This window comes from Dunckerocampus dactyliophorus, chromosome 18 (genome assembly GCF_027744805.1).
Source record: "Dunckerocampus dactyliophorus isolate RoL2022-P2 chromosome 18, RoL_Ddac_1.1, whole genome shotgun sequence".
NCBI lineage: Eukaryota > Metazoa > Chordata > Actinopteri > Syngnathiformes > Syngnathidae > Dunckerocampus > Dunckerocampus dactyliophorus.
In genome coordinates, this window is record NC_072836.1 from 4,394,896 (window position 1) to 4,416,820 (window position 21,925).

Below are 21,925 nucleotides of genomic sequence, written 5' to 3' on the forward strand. Positions count from 1 at the left end.
TTAAATGGCGAATATATCACAAAATAGTGTCTATGAAAGGCAATATTGTATTTTGTTATTTTTATTTTATTTATTTTTAATGGCAGTTTCACAGATAGATAAAATTATATTATTATGGCTAACAATTGAGTCATGCAGTGGAACTGGGAAAAACTCCCACATGGAAGCTGGAAACATGTGATCAGCAAGTTCATTAACTTGACAGAAAACGTGTGAGTTGTGTTGATATGCATGGAGGAGTTGTGTCACGAAAGCCTTAAAAATAGCAACACTGGTATGTTTTTGTGCTTAATATTTGTCACTGAGGTCAGCAAAAGTAGCAGTTTAAAAAAATAAATTAAGCGCCCTGGTACTTTGGTTTATTTGTTGTTGGAAAAACAAATACAGTATAACAACTCTTATTATCTTCTGGGAAATCCTTTAGTGTGGCTTTGCAGAAATGAGATGCAGATGGTATACACCGAAATGTATTAATAAAACTTTATTGGCACTTGCTGGAGGACAATGGGGGATTGCATTAGAAAGTAAGGACATCAGCATTCACGCAAGTCCTTTGTTATAAAACAAAACGAGGATAAGCACAGAGAATTACTCAACATTATTAATGACTTTGAGCTGATCGATGTATAATAAAACAGTATTTACTGTATTATGTAATTAGCAATACATCTATTAGTTACAATAAATAAACCACTCCATAAAACTAAACATATGTTAACAACTTGTAATACTGCAAGGTTTAAATTAAGAACTCCTTCAGTAATCCATGTGCATGTGCAACACTTCATTTTATATAGGACGATTTAACAATTCACTAGAAAGACCAGCCAATGAATTTGCAATATTTTGGCAACGCAGAGGACAAGAAAGGTTTGCCAGCAACAAACAAAGTCAAACGTTGACTCATCTGGTAAGCTTATGTGAAATGTAGCATGTAGAGGACGAGTAAACATTTGTCTCTGAGATAATACTGCTTTTTAAGTTCAAGTTCATGTGGAGGTAAAAAAACGTCCAAGAGACATGAAAAGTGCCAAAGTACAGTAAGAGCAATTCAATCAAACACCAATTTGTTGTTCTCCATCTCTTTCTAGATCGCAGTTAGTGCTGACGTGTTAACTGGTGACAGTATTAATCATCTTTAGTTAGTGAGTTGACGCTTCTGATGGAAGTCACACTTTCGGAGAAGTCGTACCGTCAGACACATTTTTGATGGGAACTCCTTTGCGTGCCACCTTGACGTGGATGAAAAGTGTGGCCGGGGACAGCCTGGACCCATCCCCCTTCAGCAAGTGCACGTGTCTGTAACCTGAGACGATCAATAAGCGTATTAGACAACATTCACAGTGTTTTATACGGTACGAGCGGCGGCTTGCCAGCACCTGTGCGCAGGCTTGTGAACGGTATTGTGTACTGTCCCACAAAGTCGTTTTTGGCCGTGTGGTCGTGGTCCTCGATCATGAAGCGCACCAGGGCCAGCTCGGGGACCTGCAGCTGGAAGCTGAGTGTGCAGTCCCAGCGTGGGTTGAAACCTGCAGGGGGTGCACAAGAGCTGTGGTGAATGCAAGATTCATCAGTCGCCACAGACAAAGAAGTTACATACTCATATCATCTAATAAGAGAATCATTCAAAATAATCCATCAGTTTGACGAATTATTATTGTATTCTTTTTAAAATACCGTTGTTGTCAATGCGATGAGTTTTGTCTCGGGTGTTATCGATGGCCACCCCGTGGATTTCCACCCACACCTGCGGGTCCACAATGGAGCTCGCCTTGTTCGTATTGATTTTTGGAAGCTGCTGCGCTGATATTACCTGAAATAAATAAATAAAGACTCAAAAGACAGTTTCCAGACAGGGAACATCCAGTGTTAGGGAAAATTAAGACATTAAAAAAGATAAAACTAAAAGTATAAAGGTAATAATAAGCGTACTAAAATAGTTTAGGGCCGTAAAAGTAACTTAAAAAACAGCGGGGATTCTTTAAGTTAAGCACAAAATGATGAATTCCCTGGCTACATTTTTTTCTTAGCTGTGAGTGACACAGGAAAGTAGCATTTTTCTAATATTATTCATTCTCTATTTCAATCCACGCACGTCCAATGTAATTCATGTGTAGCTGATGAGAATGCTCTTGATTAATATGACAAAAGTTAGCAGGATCCTTCAGAATGATGTTAAACATTGTCAGGATCATGAATAATTCATTCAAAATTGGGAACATTTCTCATTAATCTCGCTAAAATGAATAATTTTGCCAATTTCTTGAGTCATATCCAGCCAGAAGATACCCATTCAACAAAACAAATTCACTTTAAGGCACTTTAAAAATTGCCATTTTAAGAAAGACGCCGAGTTGTCCGATGAAAAACATTAGTCAGTTCATCAATTACTCGTATAGTCAACTGGGTGGGGATGTGGCCGGGTCCGCCGCCCGTGTTCTCCGGGTTGAAGTCGGACTCGCCGGTGCACAGGAAGCCGGGCTTCAGGACGTAGCCGCAGCGGCCGTTGGGCAGGAAGCGTCCCTGGTTCAGGTCCATCTGCTCGCCGGGTGTCTGAAAGTTTAGGGCCACTGTGCGCGTGCACACACACACACACACACACACACACACACACACACACACACACACACACACACACACACACACACACACACACACACAAAGTCAGCCACATGATTAGCATGTCCTCACACATGTCAAAAAGAGGCTTTGTCACATGAAATGTAATGCAGTCAATGAATGTAGTGCTGTTGGAAAGAGCACTACTTCAGGACATCTTCATGTTTTTTTTTGTTTTTTTTTAATGAATGGCCTTGATTTACTGCAATCATAAGAGCATCTGAATTGGAGCACTAACCCATCTGGCAGCCTCCGTTCCACATTTCCTGGGGATCATAGTTGGATGACTGCAGGCGCTGGCCGGAGGGGTAGATCCGGCTCAGCTGCCTGCTGTTGTGTCTTACAAAAAGCTTGCCTGAAAATGAAAAGATGCGTGAGGAGGAGGGGTAAAAATACACATTCAAGACTCCACTCGAAGCCTACTGTAGCGGTCAGATGTGGTCGCTTGTATACCCGAGTCTTTGATGAGCTTGAGGGCGTCGTTCTCCGAGAAGGAGGACATTTCTTCGGGTGGTTTTTCCCACACGTTGCCGAAACCGCAGAAAGGGACGCTCCGGCAGTACACCACCAGCTCAGATAGCTCCACGCTCAGCTTGGAGCAGGCCTGCAAGAAGAATGCATTTACTGATGAAGACAACAAAAAGATCATTTGTCATTTCCTCCATAAGATCTGACATACATCATAATTTCTATTTAAATGCTGTTATTTTAATCATACTTTAGTATTTCAGCCTGCTGTTTTACTGTGGCTGTAAAGTGTCTGAGCATGTTTTGTAAAGAAAATGTATTATTATTATGATTACTATTTTTATGATGACATAACCACTTTTTACAACCGAATCTGAGGAGATTCTGATGTTTTTCAAACACGTTAACGGCACTTTAAATGTTAATTATGCATTGCATTAGAACATGCATTATAAAACTAGAGTCCTACGAAGAACAAACAACCTCATCAAGGACAGCACACATCCACAACACTCATTGTTCACACTCCTACCGTCAGGCAGACGCTACAGGAGTTTGAAGTCCAGGACTGGCAAACAGCTTTTACCCACAGGCCATCAGGCTTCTCAACGAAGCACTCACACACGCACACACTCATAACACTATATATTTATTTATTTGTATTAATGTCTCTTCTGTTGTTGCTTAATTTATTGTTATTGTTTCTTTTTTTATTGGTATTAATGTTTCTTCTGTTCTTATTCATTTTCTTGTGTTTTCTTTCTTTTTTGGGAGAATGAACAGAATAAGAATTTCATTGCATAGTATAACTTCCTGTCTTACTGTGCATATGACAATAAAACTCTTGAATCTTGAATTATGCATTGCAGCCAAATGCTGTAATCTAAATTTGATCAAAAATCTGTTTTCTTTTTTTAACCTCTCGTAAATTGAGCGGCATTGTTTGTAAAATTCTGTATGTTAAATTTTGTTGAGGAACCAGATAAAGGTGGGTCTACAAGAATGTTCCCTCATGACATGGACGTTTGGGCTAAGTGGTGCAGTGACCCACCATATCCAGCAGATGGAGCTGCAGCTATAATAGTTGGGGTGGAACAGTATGAGAGTACCTACTCAATTGTTACAGTCGTCCCTCATTTATCGCTGTTAACTGGTTCCAGACCCGACAGAATTTCCGTGAAGTAGGATTCAATATTGATAAATGGATGAACCGATTTATTATTATGACCTTGTAAATACTGTTTTTACCATTATTACAGCTCTCTAAACACCCCTATAGTCACCTTTAAACTTGTATTACCTAATACAGTAGCCATAATAATAGAAAATAAGCCATCGTAGACATAAATAAGATAGATTGACACGTTTAGCATTGACAGCGTACTTCCTGCTGGCTATTGTCTCATCAATGTAATGTTACTGACACCTAGAGACCAGTGTAGAATACTCGTCTATTGCCGCTGTTTATTGTTAAGTAGAGACTTACGATGTACTTCAATCGCTTTATCAACAAGCAGAGAACAAATGCAGTGAACATTCACACAGGAGCTGCTGTCGGCCACTCTCTAACCTGCTGCTAGCACGCAGCTAACAACTCAACTCTAGCCTGCTGAAGTCACACAACACTCACTTCCTAGGCCTCGCTTCTTAAAGACAGACACAAAACATCCCAAATACTGTATTACACTTCATATCACATCTTTGGAATGCCTTACATTTGTATTTTCGCTCATTTATCCAATTTTAATTTAGGCCCTGGGTAGGTACAGTATGCTGAAATATGCTTATTTTATACTAATAATAGACTATATTCAATCACAAAACAGCAATCATTTAATAATTAATACATTTTTGGAAAACCGTGATAAAGTGAGGGCGCGATGTTCGAACCGTGATGAAGCGAGGGACGACTGTATCATGAAAAAGTGCGACTGTCCCTGTGAACTGACCTTGGACGGGTCCTTCTTGGCCGTGCTCTTGTTGGTGCTCGCTTGTTCATCTTCAGAGCTGGAGGAGAAGCTGCCGTAGCTGCCGTTTTTGGCCAGCTGGCCCAGGTGAGGGATCTGCTTCTTCCCTTTGACCAGGATACGTCCCCTCAGATCCTAGAGGGGAGCATTATTAGGGGATGACAAAGTACCACAGATTTCTTTTCTCTGCTTTAAATTGAATTTTTTTATTTTATTTTATGGTAACTTAAATAGAAAGCGGTTTGGAAGGCGCCTTCTGCAGGAAAAACAGAGTGCTGCAGCTATGAATCCAGCAGAGGGCACTGTCTCACAAGTCAGTTCACTCAATATTTTCCAGCATGAAGATGCTTTGACAAGTTGTGATGTGTAATTGCACAATAACGTATACTGTAGGTTAATGTGAAAAATATAAATTTTAAGTGTATTAGTAACTGCATATTATTACAGTTTTGTGTATAAAAAATGGCATCTTTAGGCCTTTTATGGGTGTGTCCTTTACAGTATGTCTCGTTTTGTGTGTGTGTGTGTGTGTGTGTGTGTGTGTGTGTGTGTGGTACCTCAGGAGAAGGCAGATCCTTGAGAGTCTGGCCACTGAGGGGCTTGGTGAGCAGTTTGTTGCCCAGGATGTTGTGAAGGTGTTTGGCCATGACCACCTGCTGCTCAACGGAACAATGGTTCTCCAAGGACAGGATCAGAGGGTACGGGGACGCCTGTGGGGAAGAACAATGGAGAAAGTACATCCTTTCAGGTACTTTGGAGCTGCCACAGACAAAGGTTGAGGGTGTTTCTACTCAGTGGCTTTATGCACCTTCTCCAAGATGGATTTCCATGCATCTGTTCCACATATAAGCTATGGTAAGCTACGTATTTACATTTTTAAAGGTCTCCTATGATGCAAAATAACTTTTTAATGCTGTTCTAAGTAATATGCGTCCCTACAGCCTGTTATGATAAAAATGTATCATCTCCCTCACTTTTGCTATAGTTTTGAGAGATGAGGCCCTCACAATGCTCGCTTTTGTGGCTTTTCATGACATCATGAAGGAAAAACCTCCTTCCTCATGAACGTGATACCACCTCTGACGCATGCAGAGCTAGATGAGCCCGCCCTGTTTATACGTGATACGTGCAGCATTCGCTACACATCTTAAAACAAAGCCTGGAGCTCTGTTTAAAAATGGCGCTCCCACCTTGAAGGCGTACTGGGCGATGGTCTCAATGACCTCCTTGAAAGGCACTTTGGAGGTGAGCGTGTGGCCGTGGTATATGACCGGTTCGCCTTTGTCGCCATCCCAGCAATCCAGCTCCACGCAGCGACAGCCTTGATTCAAAGCCCTGACACACAAACAATATTATAGTCAAAATCATTTTGTAATTCCTAAGATTGTGCTGATAATACTACCGGATGTAGGGCTCTGTGCTGCTGGCGCTGGTGACTTGGTCTTTGGTGAGGTAGGTGTTGTGGGAGGAAGAGATGAAGTAGTGCGCCAGGGGGCGCCTCATGTCCTGGTAGACTCTGGCGTGGTCGGGGTTGAAGACGTCATTCTCCCCCGAGAGCATGTACATGGTGAAGCCATTCTGGGTCATGAACTGGTTCCTCTGAGCTGCAACAACAACAAGCAACTTCATGCTGTGCAGAGATGTTAGATAGACGCCCTCCTGGTGGCAGCCAGTAGGCAAAGGGACGTGACCAGGTTCATAACTAGCGAGAAGTCAGACGAGGAAGGTGATGGTCGGGCAAACTAAACAACGTTGCCAAGGGATACTGCTACTTGCAGCTTCACTATTTCAATAGAGTGAACATGATCACAGCTGTTGTTGTTGTCTTCATGTAGGTCTTCATTTAGGTCAGTGGTTCTCAGCTGCAGGACCCACCATCACCCCTCAATGACAAGCTTGTGACCCAAACTGTGGAAATTTTTCAACTGAAACGTCTCAAATACCTTAGACTTAAAAGGGACTGTTTGCAACACAACATGATCTACAGCGATGAGACGCTGTCGCCATAAAGAGGGCGACAGCGTCTCACCGCTGTAGATCATGTAGACGTCCTTTTGTGTCGTCCATATGGCCAGCGTGTGTCTTTCGTACGTTTTGCTCGGTTTGGGCAAAATGTCATTTTCGGGCGCTACACGTGCACCTCACATACGTAATTACAGCGCACATTCATATATTTCGTACGTCGTCCATGTGTGTCAAGATCTTACTCCTTCATGGTCACCACAACTTCTCCACAAACAACAACAACAAAAACAGTGATTTGAGGAACGCCAAAAATCGCATGGTCAAAATTTTTTTACGTATGTCCGGTTGTGAGCTAGGTTTAAGGGAGAGTCCAGCCACCCTATGGACAAAACTCATTTTGTCTGCTTGCACCCGCGATCTTGTCCTTTCGGTCACTACCCAAAGCTCATGACCACAGGCGAGGGCAGGAACGTACAGTAGATCGACCGGCAAACTGAGAGGTTTGCCTTTTGGCTCAGCTCCCTCTTCACCACAACGGGCCGATACAGTTTGCATCACTCCGTGATGCATCACATGCTGCCGTCATGTGATCTAACATAAAGATGAAAGGCAGCGAAAGTCACGCTTGCTTGACTGGCTTTACGTCACATGACTTGATGTGTGGATAGTCGCACTTTGATGTCGCTGTCGTTTAAATAAGCTTCTTTAGTGATGACAGTGCATGATAGGCTGCTTGATGCTATGCCTCGCTGACGATGTTCGGCCATGTGATCAGCGTCGCTTTGCTGGGAAGGTGGATTAATGAGTGGTAGGTAATAAGATCACATAAGATTTCGTTACGCCATGAAGAGGGTGTTAAACAAAGTGCAAAATGTGGTAGGGTCTTCCCATGAGAGTGCTTGGTAGACCCACCCCAGTCATTGAGCTCGTAGGTGAGAATGAGACTCTGAGCGTGGGACAAGGACGCGTCCTCGCCCTGGTCGCCCAGGAAGTCACGCAGCTCGGCGGTGGAGAGCACGCAGCCGTTGCTGGAGTAGTGGCGGAAGACGGCGTCCAGCTCGGGCCGGCGCAGCAGCTCCCTGCAGAACTCCTCTATCTCGTTGTGGTCGAGGCGGCTGTCCCCGGATCGGTCACACCTCTGGGAGAAAGAAACAGAGAGAAGATTGGAAGAAAGCCAAAGTCAACACTTGCACACCAGACAAGGTAGGGCGCAAATATGTGAGGGAGTGCTCCAGATTCCCTGCGGAGAAAGCATCACTGCAAGAATTCACCCCAGCTGTGCGTGTGTACATCTCTCTCTCAGGAGAGGCTCTAGTGCACATTCCATCAGGAACACCAACAGCTGCATTAAAGAGCAGAGGGACAGTGCAGGATGCCCCCCCCCATCAAACAAAATAAAGACAAATAACCAGCTCGTGATTGGTTGTTGGGAGGCAAACAGGCTGCTGGTTGAGCAGATGAATGCCAGCTCACCTTGAACAGAGAGCGAGCGTACTGCTCACTCAGGTCGATGTTGATCATCTGCAGCAGACGCTTGACTTCGTCGTAGCTCATCTTGCCGTCCTGGTTCTGATCCGCTCGCCGCAGGTATCCGCGGATCCAAGTGTGGAGGATTAAGGAAGAACATCACTGTGGAAGATGTCTACGTCTGACAAAAGAGGGGACAATTTAGCCTCTTCTTTTTGTTTGACCTTCAGTGGGGTCTTTGCTTACCTTTCCTGTTCCCCTCAAGCTTGAAAGCTCCCCTATTGTGCAAAAGTGATTTTTTTAATGATGTGCTAACAGTAATATGTGTCCCTAGAGTCTGTTTATGAGCACCAAATACAGTATGACTACACAAAATTCAAGACTGGTCCTTAGCGACATAGGTCTCTAATGAGAGACTATAATTATTTATGACACTAAGACGGGACTTTATCCACCATGTTTGCCGTGCTGTTGACGTCGCCATAGCGATGCTATCGCAGCCACACTATTATTATCACACCGTGCAGGATATTGGTCCAGCTTCTCCTTCTGAGTCATGTTGGCCACTCGCTCCTTCAAGGTGCGCAGCCCTCGCACCCACCGCTGCGCTTCATCCTCGCACGGGCACAGCAGGTCCAGACTCTTCCTGGCCCCCCGGAAGACCACCGTGAAGCAGCGGTTTTCCGGCACCGACCCGGACAGACGCCTCAGCGCCTCCGACTGGCAGCCCTCACGCACGCACTCCACCTCTGTCACCGCAACTGGTGACGGAGAGAGAAAAGAGGCTGTATTTGAACTGGAAATTGTCCAAATGAAGGTACAACAATAGGACAAGATTGGTGAATTAAGTCGAACGGAGGACATGACACCTACAGGAAGTGAAAAATTGAAGCTATAAAATCTCCTGGGTTTGTTTGCTACAAGATTTTGTCGATTTTTGTCCAATTGCATGGTCTGTGGTCCCTGATGTTGGACCTGCTGGTGTTCTTCCAGAGCAAACTCCTTGATGGACATCGCTTTGTGCACTGGGCCATCCTTAAAGGTGTTCCCACAAAGTTGGAAGCATACAATTCTCCAAAATGTCTTGCTCAAGGGAAGAATTAAGTCCTCATACCACCTCTGCCCCAACACTTACGATCATTTAGTGCTTCTGCAAGGCTGTGGTGGGGTTTGACATGAGCTTGTCACTGGGCTGACAATAACTTCATTCTCTCCCCTGAGGCTATGGAGTCTTTTCAAAATAACCCCGCATTCAGTCTTCAGTGCTTTTTGCCAGAGACATGGCAAAAGTGGCACGCATGTGTGCGCGTACGCGTGTGTGTGTGTCTGACTCCAGAGGTGTCACATTGAACCGGAGCGCTGAAATGTGGACATCACTCACATCACACCGAGCTGATGTGAGGCACTAAAAAAAAATAGACAGGAAAGTATTGGGATGCCTGTACGTGGCCATTTAAGGCCTTTAGTTGCTTCATGAATCTTAATTCTTCATCTTAGCAAGGAATTTTTGGAAGGTGTATGCTTCCATTATTGTGGGAACGCTTTGGGGAAGACCTGTTTCTGCCCCGCTGCACTCTTCCCTCCATGTAGTGCGTGTTAACCAGGCATCCTGCGTCTGTTTGTCCAATATGTTGGCAGAGGCGGCCGCGCTGTTGCCTGCTTGTCATATTGTATATACTGTATGTGGCGCAACTTGAACACTCTACAGTATTTCTGGCGGCACAATCAAGACGGCCTTCACCTCCCACCTAACAAGTTAAGATTGTGCGGCTGCTGCGGCTTTTGCAGCTTTTATAGGAGCCACAGACTAGAATGCATAGTTGTAAACAACCACAATGTACCTCCCAATTGTTTATAATGCTATATATGCACAATTAAAGTTCAGGTTTCAGAAATAAGGTCACACGAAACTGCTTCTGACTAAGGTCGTATCTCACAGCCAAATGTTGTTGGTTACTCGAAATGTAAGCGATAGGATTTTTGCTCCATGTTGAGATCTCAAGTGCGTACAAACACAAAATATTCAAGTGCTCTAACAGCCGAATGACTCTGAAGCCACTCTATTCCCTGATGAAATACAAAAATGCTTAGTTTTCATCGCCACTGTCTGAGAAATGTTGGTGTATGTTAGTGTTTAATATTGTGGTTGTAGTTTCTGCACTGCGTCATAATGAGAGCTGTTCTACTGGGTCTGGTTAGACAGACGGCTACACTGAATGAGTGGCCGAGGGTCAGTTCACTGGCTCCCTTCAGGCAAAGCCCCTTTCTCCTAATCTGATGTCGCTTAGGTTTCCTCCACCTCTCATTGTCGTCCAGCTATTCTTATGCATGAGCACTTTCCGTTCTCCTTTTCCCTCCCGCACTTCCTCCCTCTCCAACGACGCTACAGCCAACCACTGTTAGCCCTCCTGACCAGCCCTCGGGGTCCACGGTCTGCTTACACGTCTGGCGGGCCTTGGCCTTGCGGGAACTTTTGGACGACTCGCACCACACGGTGAGCCCGTCCTCCAGCAGACGCAGGTTTCGGCTTTTCTGCCACCTCGGGGAGCGAACTTTGACCATGTTGGAGCCCTGCATCATCACGCGGACGTCCTCGTTGTCCAGGAGCCCTGAGACACACACAGACAGGACATTTTAGTGGAAGTGGGCGTCATTTTTTGGTTTTTGTGATAGGCTATTTGCAGTGAGTGTGCTTCCTGTTTTCAATGTTTGCACGGGAGTCCACTGTAAATATCCCGCCAAAAAGCTAGAAACTGAAATAAAGAGGTTTTTGTGCAGGTTTTTATAGTGTTTTCTGACACCCTCGTCCGAGTGCCACTTAGCAAGGCTTTTTTGGAAGCTGGGTGGAAAAAAGTCATTTTTTCAGGCTGAGCTCACAGATACACGACACACATCTCCAAAAACGATACTTGTTTCTTGTCCTCAATGTTGACCGCAACCAGAAAATGGAACAAACACATGCACCAAAGAGAAGAAAGAAAGAAATCAATCGCTATTATATGTAGATTTATTCTCCTCCAGTGGGACAGGAGCCGTCCAGCGGACATGAGGAAAAAAAGGGGGGTGAGTTAACATTTAAAAGTCGGGAAAAGTTGCCAACGTCTCCTCCGTGGATGGAAATGTAATCACAGACGAGGTTGAGCCACGAAAACAAAAGGCTAAAAAACAAAGTGTAAAAGATAACGTTGCTAATAAAGCACAATAAAGATACTTAAAATTCCCTGCACAGCAGGGGTGTCCAAAGTGCAGCCTGCGGGACATTCGAGGCCCACAGCTTGTTTTATACTGGTCTGCAGATTTTTTTTTTTTTTTTTTTTTTTTATGAAATGAAAAAATGGCATCCATCACAGCGATGTGTGATTTGGGCCACACTTGAAAAGTAAAAAACATTTAAAAGCTTACAAGACCAAAGTTACCTGCCAAAAAAGCCTGAATTTGAAGAAATCAAATTGAATTTATAAATAAAATGCAATTTAATTTAATTTAAATATAAATATATATGTGTCCCATAAATTAATTTAAATATAAAAAATAAACAAATAACTTAATTAGGGTAATCATAATCAGGGATTATCAGTTAATGTATTAAAATTGTAGCTTGAACAACTCAGTACTGTACGTGTATAGCATTCAGATAATCATTCATTTCAATAAGGTAGGGGTGTGCAAAGTGCAGCCAGGGGGGACATTTGAGGCCTGCAGCATTAAAAAAAAAAACAACTTATATATCATTTTTTTTCTTTACTATCCCCCCAAAAAATCTCATTAATCAGTAAATATTTTAAAATTTACTATTATATGCATAGACTTCAGTGACTTCAGTTAAAAAAAAAAAAAGTTTTTTGGTCTGCGGCCCTCATTGGAAAAAGTTTGGACACAACAAGGTTTATGATGGCAACGGTTTGACCCTGTAACAGATGATTTCCTATGAGCAACGCAAACAAACTGGAGGTGAACCTGCATCCTGGAACGGATCGTGTTCGGCCTTAGCGGTTGGAACGTCATGTTCTCAGTAATCGTAGTCTCAGCAGATAAGCTTTTAAGTTTACAAGTGAGCTTTTGAGCATGACTGGGCTTTGTTATCAGATTTTGGGTGTTGTAACTAAAAAAAAAAAAAAGTGTTTACCCAGCAGCCAGTCTCATTCCAAAGGTTTAAAATTTGACTGAGCCGACATGGTGCAATCCTCAACCGACTCTTTCATGATTGTGTCCACCTGCGGTGCTTTTTGGCAGAAAGCTGCATTTCTTGTGAGCTCGCGGAGCAAAAGTGGAGTTTTACAGTGGATGCGTTTAAGGAGGGCCGCTCGGCTATGCATCGCTGGCATGAATGGGAGTGCTGACAAAGGCCGAGTCTTTCCAAAAGTTCTCCCATGTCACATTACTCCTCTGGCTTGGTCTCCGCGGCGCACCTCGGCAGATTTGTCAAGCTGGAATACTGGCACCCTTGCACATTCTGGTGCTTTAATTACACAACCCACTGAAACAACAACAACCTCTTCTCCTCAGTGTACCGCCGCTATCAAACTGTGCGCAGCCATGGCTTCCTTTCCCCCCCGTTGAACACAAAAGAACTCCCCCTTGCAGGGCCCTCTGTCCATAACAAGCTTGTTTTCTTCCCAAGCTGTTACCACATGCAAGGCATTCCCACAAGCGGAGCACAAGGACCACATTAACTTGCAGGTCATTGACCACGCCAAGCGGCCCAAACTGCTTTTCAAGCCACTGCTGCACCTTTTATGTCGGCCTGGTACGGAACATCTCACTGTACTAAAGTGTGAAGCACCTTCTGATGCGTGCGTCTTGAAAAAGGTGTGTGAAATCGGAGGGGTTGAACTGAAGGGCTTTATTTTCATGCTCGGCTGCAGAAAAATTCGCTGCCACGTTCTCCATCAGACACGCTAAAGGGCCGCATGCCGGCTGGCTAGCAACCACGCTGCTCTGGTCCAAAATGCCAAGTGAATCCCAAGCACAGCCGTCAGTCAGAAAATAACAAAAACAAAATAACACCCGGCCTTGAGGGAGGTGAGAGCCCAGCTCCACGCACATAGCAGCTCATGTTTCTCTCAGGATAAGAAGTGCCACCAGAGCCGGCGAACGAAGGATGGGACGTAAATATAGACAAATTAAAGGTGTCGCTGTCGGTGCGCTCTGTCTGGTCAGATGGTAAAAAGTAGGGCAGCTGTCCGCATAGCTTAAGTCTGGTCTGGAAGACAGCCCGCAGAGGAAGTCTTAGCAATGACTGTTGTATTAAAGGTCTCACAAACTATTTTAAATGAACCTAAGAAGTCCCACAATAATGTATTAGCTGTGATGCTGGAATTTAGATGGTTTCAGTAAGCCTGACTGGGTAGCTTTAATGCTAATGAGCTGTGTTTGTGTTCAAGAAGCGCTATTATGTATTTTATCCACATATACCCTGCATATATAAATACTGTAGATGCCATTTCATCACATACAACAGTATGTGTGGGACAGGACACAAACAGGAGCGACACTAGCATAGCTATGTGACGCTATAGTGCTAACATTACACTCACATTTTAACAGCGACATCATGCTTGGTTAGCCTATTCGCTGAAGAAAAACTAAATTCAGTAATTCCACATTTATGGTGGTTCATTGGTTCCAGACCCAAGCGTGATAAGTGAATTTCCGCAAAGTGGGATTCCTTAATGATACATCAAATAATTTCGTAGTTGAAGCATAAAAAAAGCTGTCTGCAACCTTCTAAATACGGATTTTAACATTACTAGAGCCCTCTAGACATGAAATAACACCCCTATAGTCACCTTTACACTTGTATTGCCCAATATACTAGACATAATCAGAGAAAATAAGCCATTTAGGACATAAATAAAATCTTGTTCTGGACGTGTGGAGGACAGAAAGTGAAGTGGAGGGTTCAGATTTGCGTGAGCATATTGACAGCAGCAGTAGCCCGTGTTATTACTGTGATCATTGTTATTACGTATATTGTGTTGTTAGGGAAGGTTAGCCATCGTAGGGAAATTTTAACGCACGCACACAAGCACGTGCACAAACACAGTTCAGTTTCAAATGTGAAAATTGTAAATAGCTCATGGTGTTGGATTTGTCAGTAAATTGCTATTTTGATGTAAAACAAACCCTTTTTGTGTTTTGTTGGTAGAGTTGTTTACATATTTGGGCTGTCACAAAAGCAAAAAATACTTGCGTCAAAGTGAAAGTTAAGCTCGAAATGTATCTTTTTTCTAGTTGGGAACTGATATTTTCCTGAAACTCAACCTATGTTCTGCTGCTGATTACTAAAGAACGGAAAAAGGTAGAAACAAACTTTTTTTTCTGATGAAAGACAGGAGTCTAATCTTTCTTTTGGTAGGTTTCACGTTTTTATAGTCATAGAACACAACATTCTGCGTGCCTTGAAAGATCAGTCGACGTCGTCTAACATGGCCGGCACTGACGGGGTTGTCTTTTGAAAAATGGCTGGGATTGAATGAGTTAAGTGGTGGGCGTATACATCGAGCTAGAGGCGGTATCATGTCCATGAGGAAGGAGGTTGTTCCTTCGTGACGTCACAAAAAACTTCAAAAGCCAGTGTTTGCGTGCCTCTTCTCTCTCAAAAGCGAGGAAGATGATAGATTTTGCTCATGTTTGTTGCTCATAAAAAGGCTCTTGGGACACATGTGACCATCAAAAGAATGCAAAAGTCACTTTTGCATTCTGGGGAAGATTTATGTTGAAATGCTGCGCTGCTAAGAGTGAGTCAACGTGACCTCACGACTGACTTGACTAATTATTACGGGAGATTTAAGCAGTCATTCCAATCAGATCACAGCTGAAAGGGGGGTGTCACCACTTTCCAGAAAATAATGCAGAAACAAACCAAAAGCAATACTCTCTTATAAGCGAGAAGAATCATCGTGCTGTTGGCCTAGAAATGAGTGAATCAATGATTTTTTGGGAAGCAAGGAGTACTGAGCTCACACGGCAACAACCCACAGTAGATGGTGTTTGTGTCAAACCGGAGCGTATGCTGGCAAAGCACAAACACACCGTCACACACACCCAGAAAGATATCCGCAAACAACCCCCCAGGCCTACACACATTTAGGCATGTGTGTAATCAAAATGAAATTGACACTTCGGTAAAGTGTGTCGTTGACTGTTAGGGAACTGGTCAGTTTTATGAGCAAAGCCTTCAATATGAATCCCAAATTAAGAGCTTGAGCCACAGGCACAATGTCAACATTAAACATTCAGCTTACGACACACATTACGACATTTGGAGTTTATGAAGAAATTCATTAAAAACGTACATTTTAGTCCGTCAAAACGAGACTTAGTTACAGTTAGAGAGTACGTGCCACAGGCAGCGCAAGAATACAGAGAGAAAGACATTACCTCTTCGCTATTTGCACTTGGTTACGCCTCCCAAGCGGCAGGGCGCCAAAGAAAAGGAAAGCCATCACCGTGGAAGTGAAAACGAGCAGCGTAAAAAGCTCAGAGAGAGGAAACACACACACACACACACACCAATGTTGGCCGCTCTCTTGGTCTCAAGCGCTCGACTGTCGCGACCATCATTCAGGGTAAAGATGATTGAATGCTAACGAATGCTAGAGGGGTCATGGATTCCGTGCGCTGTTACAAGGTCATCCTTCCAGACTAGCCTGGGACAATAATTTAAGAAGGTAAGGATAAAAGTAAAGTGTTTCATTTCATTCTTGTATTTCATTTTTTCTGACTGTATTTGATGTCCTTATTGTGTTTTGTGTACAGCGTGAGTGACGTGGGAGTTCATTAAGGTACAAGTCAACATTTACACTAAAAGTCAACTTACATTGCATTCTAAGAGCCAATCTTCTTCATAAGCCGAGGACCACCTGTACTCAAGTCGTACTTTGTTGTTGCTTATTTAAGGATTTTGTTGCTGTTGTATCAAAAATATCCCAAATACAACATAACCTCTAAAGTACAAGTACAGTTACGATTCTTTTTGGCGGGGGGGGGGACAAGGAACATGCCTCTAAAGTTGCACAGAGCTTCTGATTTTGAAACGAGAGGCGTATCACGCAAGACGTCGGGTCAGCGACCATCCACAAAGGCTTAATTGGGCACTTTTTTTTCTTTGGTTATTGGTGATATTTTCACAACAGGGGCTCACTTTTTACACTTGCGTGATGGACTAGTATATGGCTTTTAACGGAGGAAATGTGAATTCAAATGTTAATTACAGAAAAATGTTATGGCTTTCCCATTGCACAGTCATTAAAGTGTTTTTTTTTTTACGTTAACAGTGCTTACCTTCTTTTTACACTTGTGTAACAGATTCCAGCTGGTGTGAAGTACATCGGTAAACCACACCCCCTGACGCTTTTATGCATCTTTAAGCCGCTCGGGCTTTTAGCTCGTGGACTAGCATTGCTCCACTCTCACTTAGTGGGGCTCAGTGGATGCCGGGTTCGAGCTACGTCAGGTGCAGGGCCGAATTGCGTGGGTCACCCCCGTTAGCAATGTTAAAATGCGACTTGAAACAATGCCTGCACTGTTAATAAAGCTTTTAGGATGACCACAGTTTGACCCCGGAACGGATGATTCTTATTTCCACTATTTCCATTTCATAACTTTGTAAAATGAACCTCCGACACTTGGCTATGACTGATGGCTTGATAAAGATATGTGAACATCCAGCAACTCCTCAGGGGGTTCTGACAGGTGCTACTGCTCAGCAGGTGTCTATTTTGGGTGGGTTGGTGTACTGTACTGTACTTTACTGGGGTGCGTGTGTGAGCGATGGAAATCAAGAGGAAAAAACATGACCCCCCCACCTTTTAAACTAATCTACGCCCACAGTCCATTACAGTGCTCATTACCTGGCAGCTAATTAAGTAAGAGCTCATTTAAGTGCGTGTGTGTGTGTTACATAAGCCCCTATAAGATGTGCACTGTGTTGTCACTACACTACCATACGGTGCGTGCTGCAATAACAGTATACATAATACGTATTAAATAAGTTATGTCATGCCAGACATAGAAGATCTTTTACATGAAATATCTGCAGCGTAATCCGTCTGCAAATGTGCAAAAACACAAGTACTGTACTGTGTACAACTTCTGACTAAATGAGGTCACAAATGAACCGTTTTCAAAAATTATGGTAGAAATACACTGAATAGAGTAGCTAGTGTAAGGCAGGCTCGAGTGTGATCTTACCGAGCCTCCGAATGGGGTCCATGGTCTTCTCGGCCACTTTGGGTCTTTGCTCCCTTGCGGAGGACGCCGCTGACTTCCCGCTGCTGGCCAACATGATGGCGCGTAATAAGATCAGCAAGCCGAGACGCTCGACTCCTGCCTGCCCGGGGAAGTGACTCTCCGCCGCTGCCAGGTGTCCCTCTCACCGCGGACTGGCCCGGAAAGACCCCCGGACACCGCGAAGGAGGAGCAGGAGTAGTGAGGAGTCGTTCGCGAACGACCCGGCTCTTTGAAGTGAACGATTGGGCTTCGGTTCTTTTGAGTGAAGGAGCCTTTCTTTTCTGTTAATGCCGTATGTGATTTATGGCTCTTTGAAAAGAACCGGATCTTGAGGCGCCGTCTTGATCAACGAAACAATCACTGCTCGCAGATATAAGATAAGATTTGTGTCGGAATCATTCAAACGTACACATCCCACCAATATATAAGGGCAGCGGGATGGAGGAGGAGGGAGGACTCCTTCTCGTCCACATGCACAGCAAGTCCCTCCCAGTTGCCTCTGTGCGTAATTTGAACCCAACCCAAAGCAGGCGCACACTTTGGGCTGCTTATCCGCCTGCACCAACACAGCAACCTGACGCTCTTCTGTCGACATGGCCCAGACCTTGCTTTTGTTATTTTTAAACAATCCCCCCATATATAAAGCTCATATCTCCGTAAAGACCGTTCACATTTGGCTAGCATTGATATTTTTAAAGTGAATGCACTCACATTCTGCTTAAAACACAACAAATTCCTTCATAAAATGTTGTTTTCTCCATTAGACAATTTACTTGCATGCTGTTTTCACAACTTACCTCTTTTTAATTGATGCAGCACCTCCGTCTGACCGACAGATGGCGACAGAAACCACAATAAAGCCAAAACTGTTACTCCTGGAAATTGTGACGTTTTTGTTAGAGTTGTACGGTGGCCGATAGAGAAACGCCACAAAACAAATGCAAAGGGAAATGCCGCAGAAAAAAACCGCATGAGAGAAATGCTGCAAGTTCAGGCAACAAAACGGAAGTTTGCCAGGCCACCAGGAAATTAGCCAGGTTACCAGGTCAGCCACACCTGAGAGATGTCCGCCATGGAGCAAATATATCTGTATTATATGTATGCTAGCATGTATTCCAAATCATTGAATATAACCCATAGGGAAAGCCACAAATGCCAGTTACAGTTACATGCTAATTACACAATAATACACACATATAGCCTCCTTGTGGCAAAATGTGTAGTTTGTATGGCTTTAGCGTGTGTGTTTTGTGGAAACAGACTGTGTTGTGTAGCAAAACAGTGGGTTTTCATGGAAGAATGTAGCATTTTGAGAGCAAAATGTGCATTTTTATCTACAAAGTCAAGTGTTTTGGCGCAAATTATGTAGTTCCCATGTTATTTAGGTCAGAAATTTTGGAAACACCGTAAAGTGTAACCACAATGATAAACACGCCATTTGAGGGATATTTTTTGTATTGGATGTCAGAGTGTGCAGGTAAGTCCAGTGAGGTTTGCACTGCAGTTTGGGTTGGCTAAATTTTGTGGTGTCATTTCACGTGAAACAAATCTCACCTTGAATTTGCAGTATGAAAGCAAGCCGTGCTTGTGTTTGTGGCGTGATGATGCGAGTTGTGGAGTCATCTTTTTTGCAGTGTGGCTACAGTGACTGAGGTTCTCTTGTCTTCAGCTGTGAGGAGTCTATTCCACTGATGCACCTTAGGGGGAAAACAAGACACATTTATCTGTAGGGGGGCTGGGTCACAGTAAATAAACACAAAAACACTCCATTGCTTACCCATCACTGGGAAAGCAGCGCCCCTCTATGGTTAACTGTGGCTACTGCCACTGCTGCTACAACAATGCATGAAGTCAAATCCATCTTGTATGGACAGATAGATGTGTAGGCACACTGTGGATCAAAACATATAATGTGCTGCATGAAAAATAAGCTGTAGGGCAATCTTGTGTCCAAGGAAGTGGAAGTCTCACGATGGAGTTATGCTACATGAGGTGGAGGAGGAGAAAATCCCTCAAACTCTAAAATGTGTGCACACAATCAGCGCACGAGATGATGATTCAAATGCACTCTCAAATGTGCCCTTGCAGCCTTAATCCCCTGTGAAACATTCACTCATAGAAACTCTACTGTACTGTGCTGTGTCCGCCACTGAATTAGGCGCAGCAAGGCCTTTCAACAATATCTTTCATCTTCTCCTCCATTGCTGCACCCACGTTTTCAGATTAAGTCATGTTTGCTAATCCGCACAAGCTGTGTGATCTGTGCAGGAGGAGCAGCTTCGTCCGCCTGGCTTGCTTGCAGCCGATTCTCCGTTTCCAAAAGACACCTTGGTATGATTTGTCAATCCGGGCAGCCATTAGGTTTCAAATTAACTGGTGGAAGCAGAAACATTTCTTCCTCAGAGGAGAAGTCCCAGCTCTGTTTACCAGGACTGAAACTCTATTAGTGGAAACACCAGGCCTGTGTTGTTTGCAGCCATACTACTACTAGTAGTAGTAGTCACTACTAGCCAGTCACTGTGCACACCTATAAATACATGCATGCAGTTAAAAATGGGATCACTGTAAACAACCATTTGCTATTTTATGCCAAGGTTCTCACACAAACACATTAAACATGAAATCCATTTGGAAGCTATTGCACAGCAGCAGTTTTGTAAAATTAGTTTGCTAGTCCTCAATAAACTAAACACCCCTACTTATACGGAAAGACTGGGCGATGTCTAATTCCTGAAGCACACTGGGCGTTAGGGTGCTAATGTGTCGGTTTAATACTCACAGCAACCGCTTTGTAGTACACTGGGGTATAATAAAGCAGAGTATATAAGATCGATGAGACGTAGTGTGGTAAAGTGTATTAAATTAAATAGTATGTACTAGTGCGGAACTCAAACAGGGAAGTAGCGCCCTCCAGCAAATACACCAGACCCGTGTGTTATTAATCACAATGACCTAGTGCGGCAATTTGTGAGGCTTATTGACTTTTATTCACTTTGTTATTGCGTTGTTTAATCTATAATGTTAACAAAAAGAGACATGTTTGTCAAAAGCTGAACTGTAGAAGACTCTTTATTGACCATGGTATTGTTTCGCGTCGAAGGAACTAGCTTAGCATTAGCCAATGTCCGTTTCATTCACGGCGTCAGCAATGGCGTTATTTCCCCACGTTACCCTCCCTGTTTTCTAAAATGGCTTATCACTGATCACGCAACCGTCTAAGAAACAATCATTTTCAAGTGTATTTGGGTGCTGGAAATGACTTAATGTGTGACGCAGTGTTCGCTCGCTTTGCTAGCCAACGTTAGCAAAAGCTAGCTTATCCTTAGCGTGTTCCACATGAGTGTCAACACGACAGCACTGCACTGCAGAGTAAAGGGCGCTCGCAGAAAGCCTCTCGACGCTTGAATGTGGCTCCGATGAGACGTTAGGAGGACGATGGAGCAAATCTGAGCCACACGTCTTAAAAAAATTAACCACGCAAGAGTGCGGCGGTGTGCTCGGCTTGGAGGCTTTACTGCGTTTGCCGTTTGTTTACGCTGATTCCACACTTCCGCCAGCCCCTGCCCACCCCCACCCCTGCTATGTATCGTTCCGCACGACGCCAAAAAACACTCATCAAAGTCTTTGTTGCTCACATTCCGTCGAGTACGACGCTTTTCTTTGCAGTTAAACTCTGCAGTTTGCTGCACGTCGGAAATATGTATTTAAAAGCCTTTTGTCTTTGCGAACATTTGAAACGGACTAGCTTCTATTAGCGGTCTCCTTCACTTTGCTTCAAACGTAGGGGGTGTGTGTGTTTTGTTCGTACGATTTGCTTTCGACTGTGTCGCCTTTTTTTCTGAATAAGCCCTAACTCCTCACATATAATAACTATTATATGTCTTAGCGACGTTATGTCGTCGTTTTCAAACGCTTCATTCCGATTCCTTGGCGTTTTTTTAACACTCCACCCGGAATTCGCTGGGTAGTATCGCCCGAGCCCTAGCCAGGGAACGCTTTCTTGGTTCTACGTGACGTCATTCAGATTGACAACCAGACTGCCCAATGAGAAAAATGCTCGGGCTTAGCAACAGCAAAACCACCCTCCTGTCCAATCAGCGACGAGAGATGTTGGCACTGACTCGCTCAACATGCCGGCACCCGATTGGTTCGCGCTTTCGTCAGTTAGCTGAGTCTTGTGGATCTTGTAGTTTAGGCACAGCCCC

At 43.9% G+C, this 21,925-nt stretch overlaps 1 protein-coding gene across 2 annotated transcripts; it reads right to left on the minus strand.

The window, feature by feature from the left end:
• Positions 1 to 466: 466 nt before the first annotated feature.
• Positions 467 to 21,224, minus strand: plcd3a (phospholipase C, delta 3a). Of its 2 annotated transcripts, XM_054759423.1 has the most exons (16): positions 19,498 to 21,224; positions 19,275 to 19,417; positions 10,928 to 11,095; positions 9,019 to 9,247; positions 8,493 to 8,622; positions 7,932 to 8,157; positions 6,457 to 6,658; positions 6,245 to 6,389; positions 5,612 to 5,764; positions 5,037 to 5,189; positions 3,073 to 3,223; positions 2,858 to 2,974; positions 2,392 to 2,570; positions 1,678 to 1,813; positions 1,380 to 1,529; positions 467 to 1,306 (listed from the first exon to the last, which is right to left on the minus strand). In XM_054759423.1, the coding sequence occupies exons 3-16, from the start codon at positions 11,064 to 11,066 to the stop codon at positions 1,170 to 1,172; spliced, it is 2,247 nt and encodes a 748-aa protein (XP_054615398.1). In that variant the 5' UTR covers positions 11,067 to 11,095; positions 19,275 to 19,417; positions 19,498 to 21,224; the 3' UTR covers positions 467 to 1,169. The 2 variants fall into 2 exon arrangements, with proteins under 2 accessions (XP_054615398.1, XP_054615396.1); XM_054759421.1 differs by lacking the exons at positions 19,275 to 19,417; positions 19,498 to 21,224 and adding an exon at positions 17,682 to 18,136.
• Positions 21,225 to 21,925: the final 701 nt, after the last annotated feature.

What these genes read in the sequence shown, in the direction of transcription:
- plcd3a (XM_054759421.1), bottom strand. Translation starts at nt 17,775, where the DNA reads ATGTTGGCCAGCAGCGGGAAGTCAGCGGCGTCCTCCGCAAGGGAGCAA. An exon ending in CTACGAGCTCAATGACTGGG is followed by an intron (nt 6,659 to 7,931) that starts GTGGGTCTACCA and finishes TTGTTGTTGCAG; the next exon opens with CTCAGAGGAACCAGTTCATG. An exon ending in TCGCCCAGTACGCCTTCAAG is followed by an intron (nt 5,765 to 6,244) that starts GTGGGAGCGCCA and finishes TCTTCCCCACAG; the next exon opens with GCGTCCCCGTACCCTCTGAT.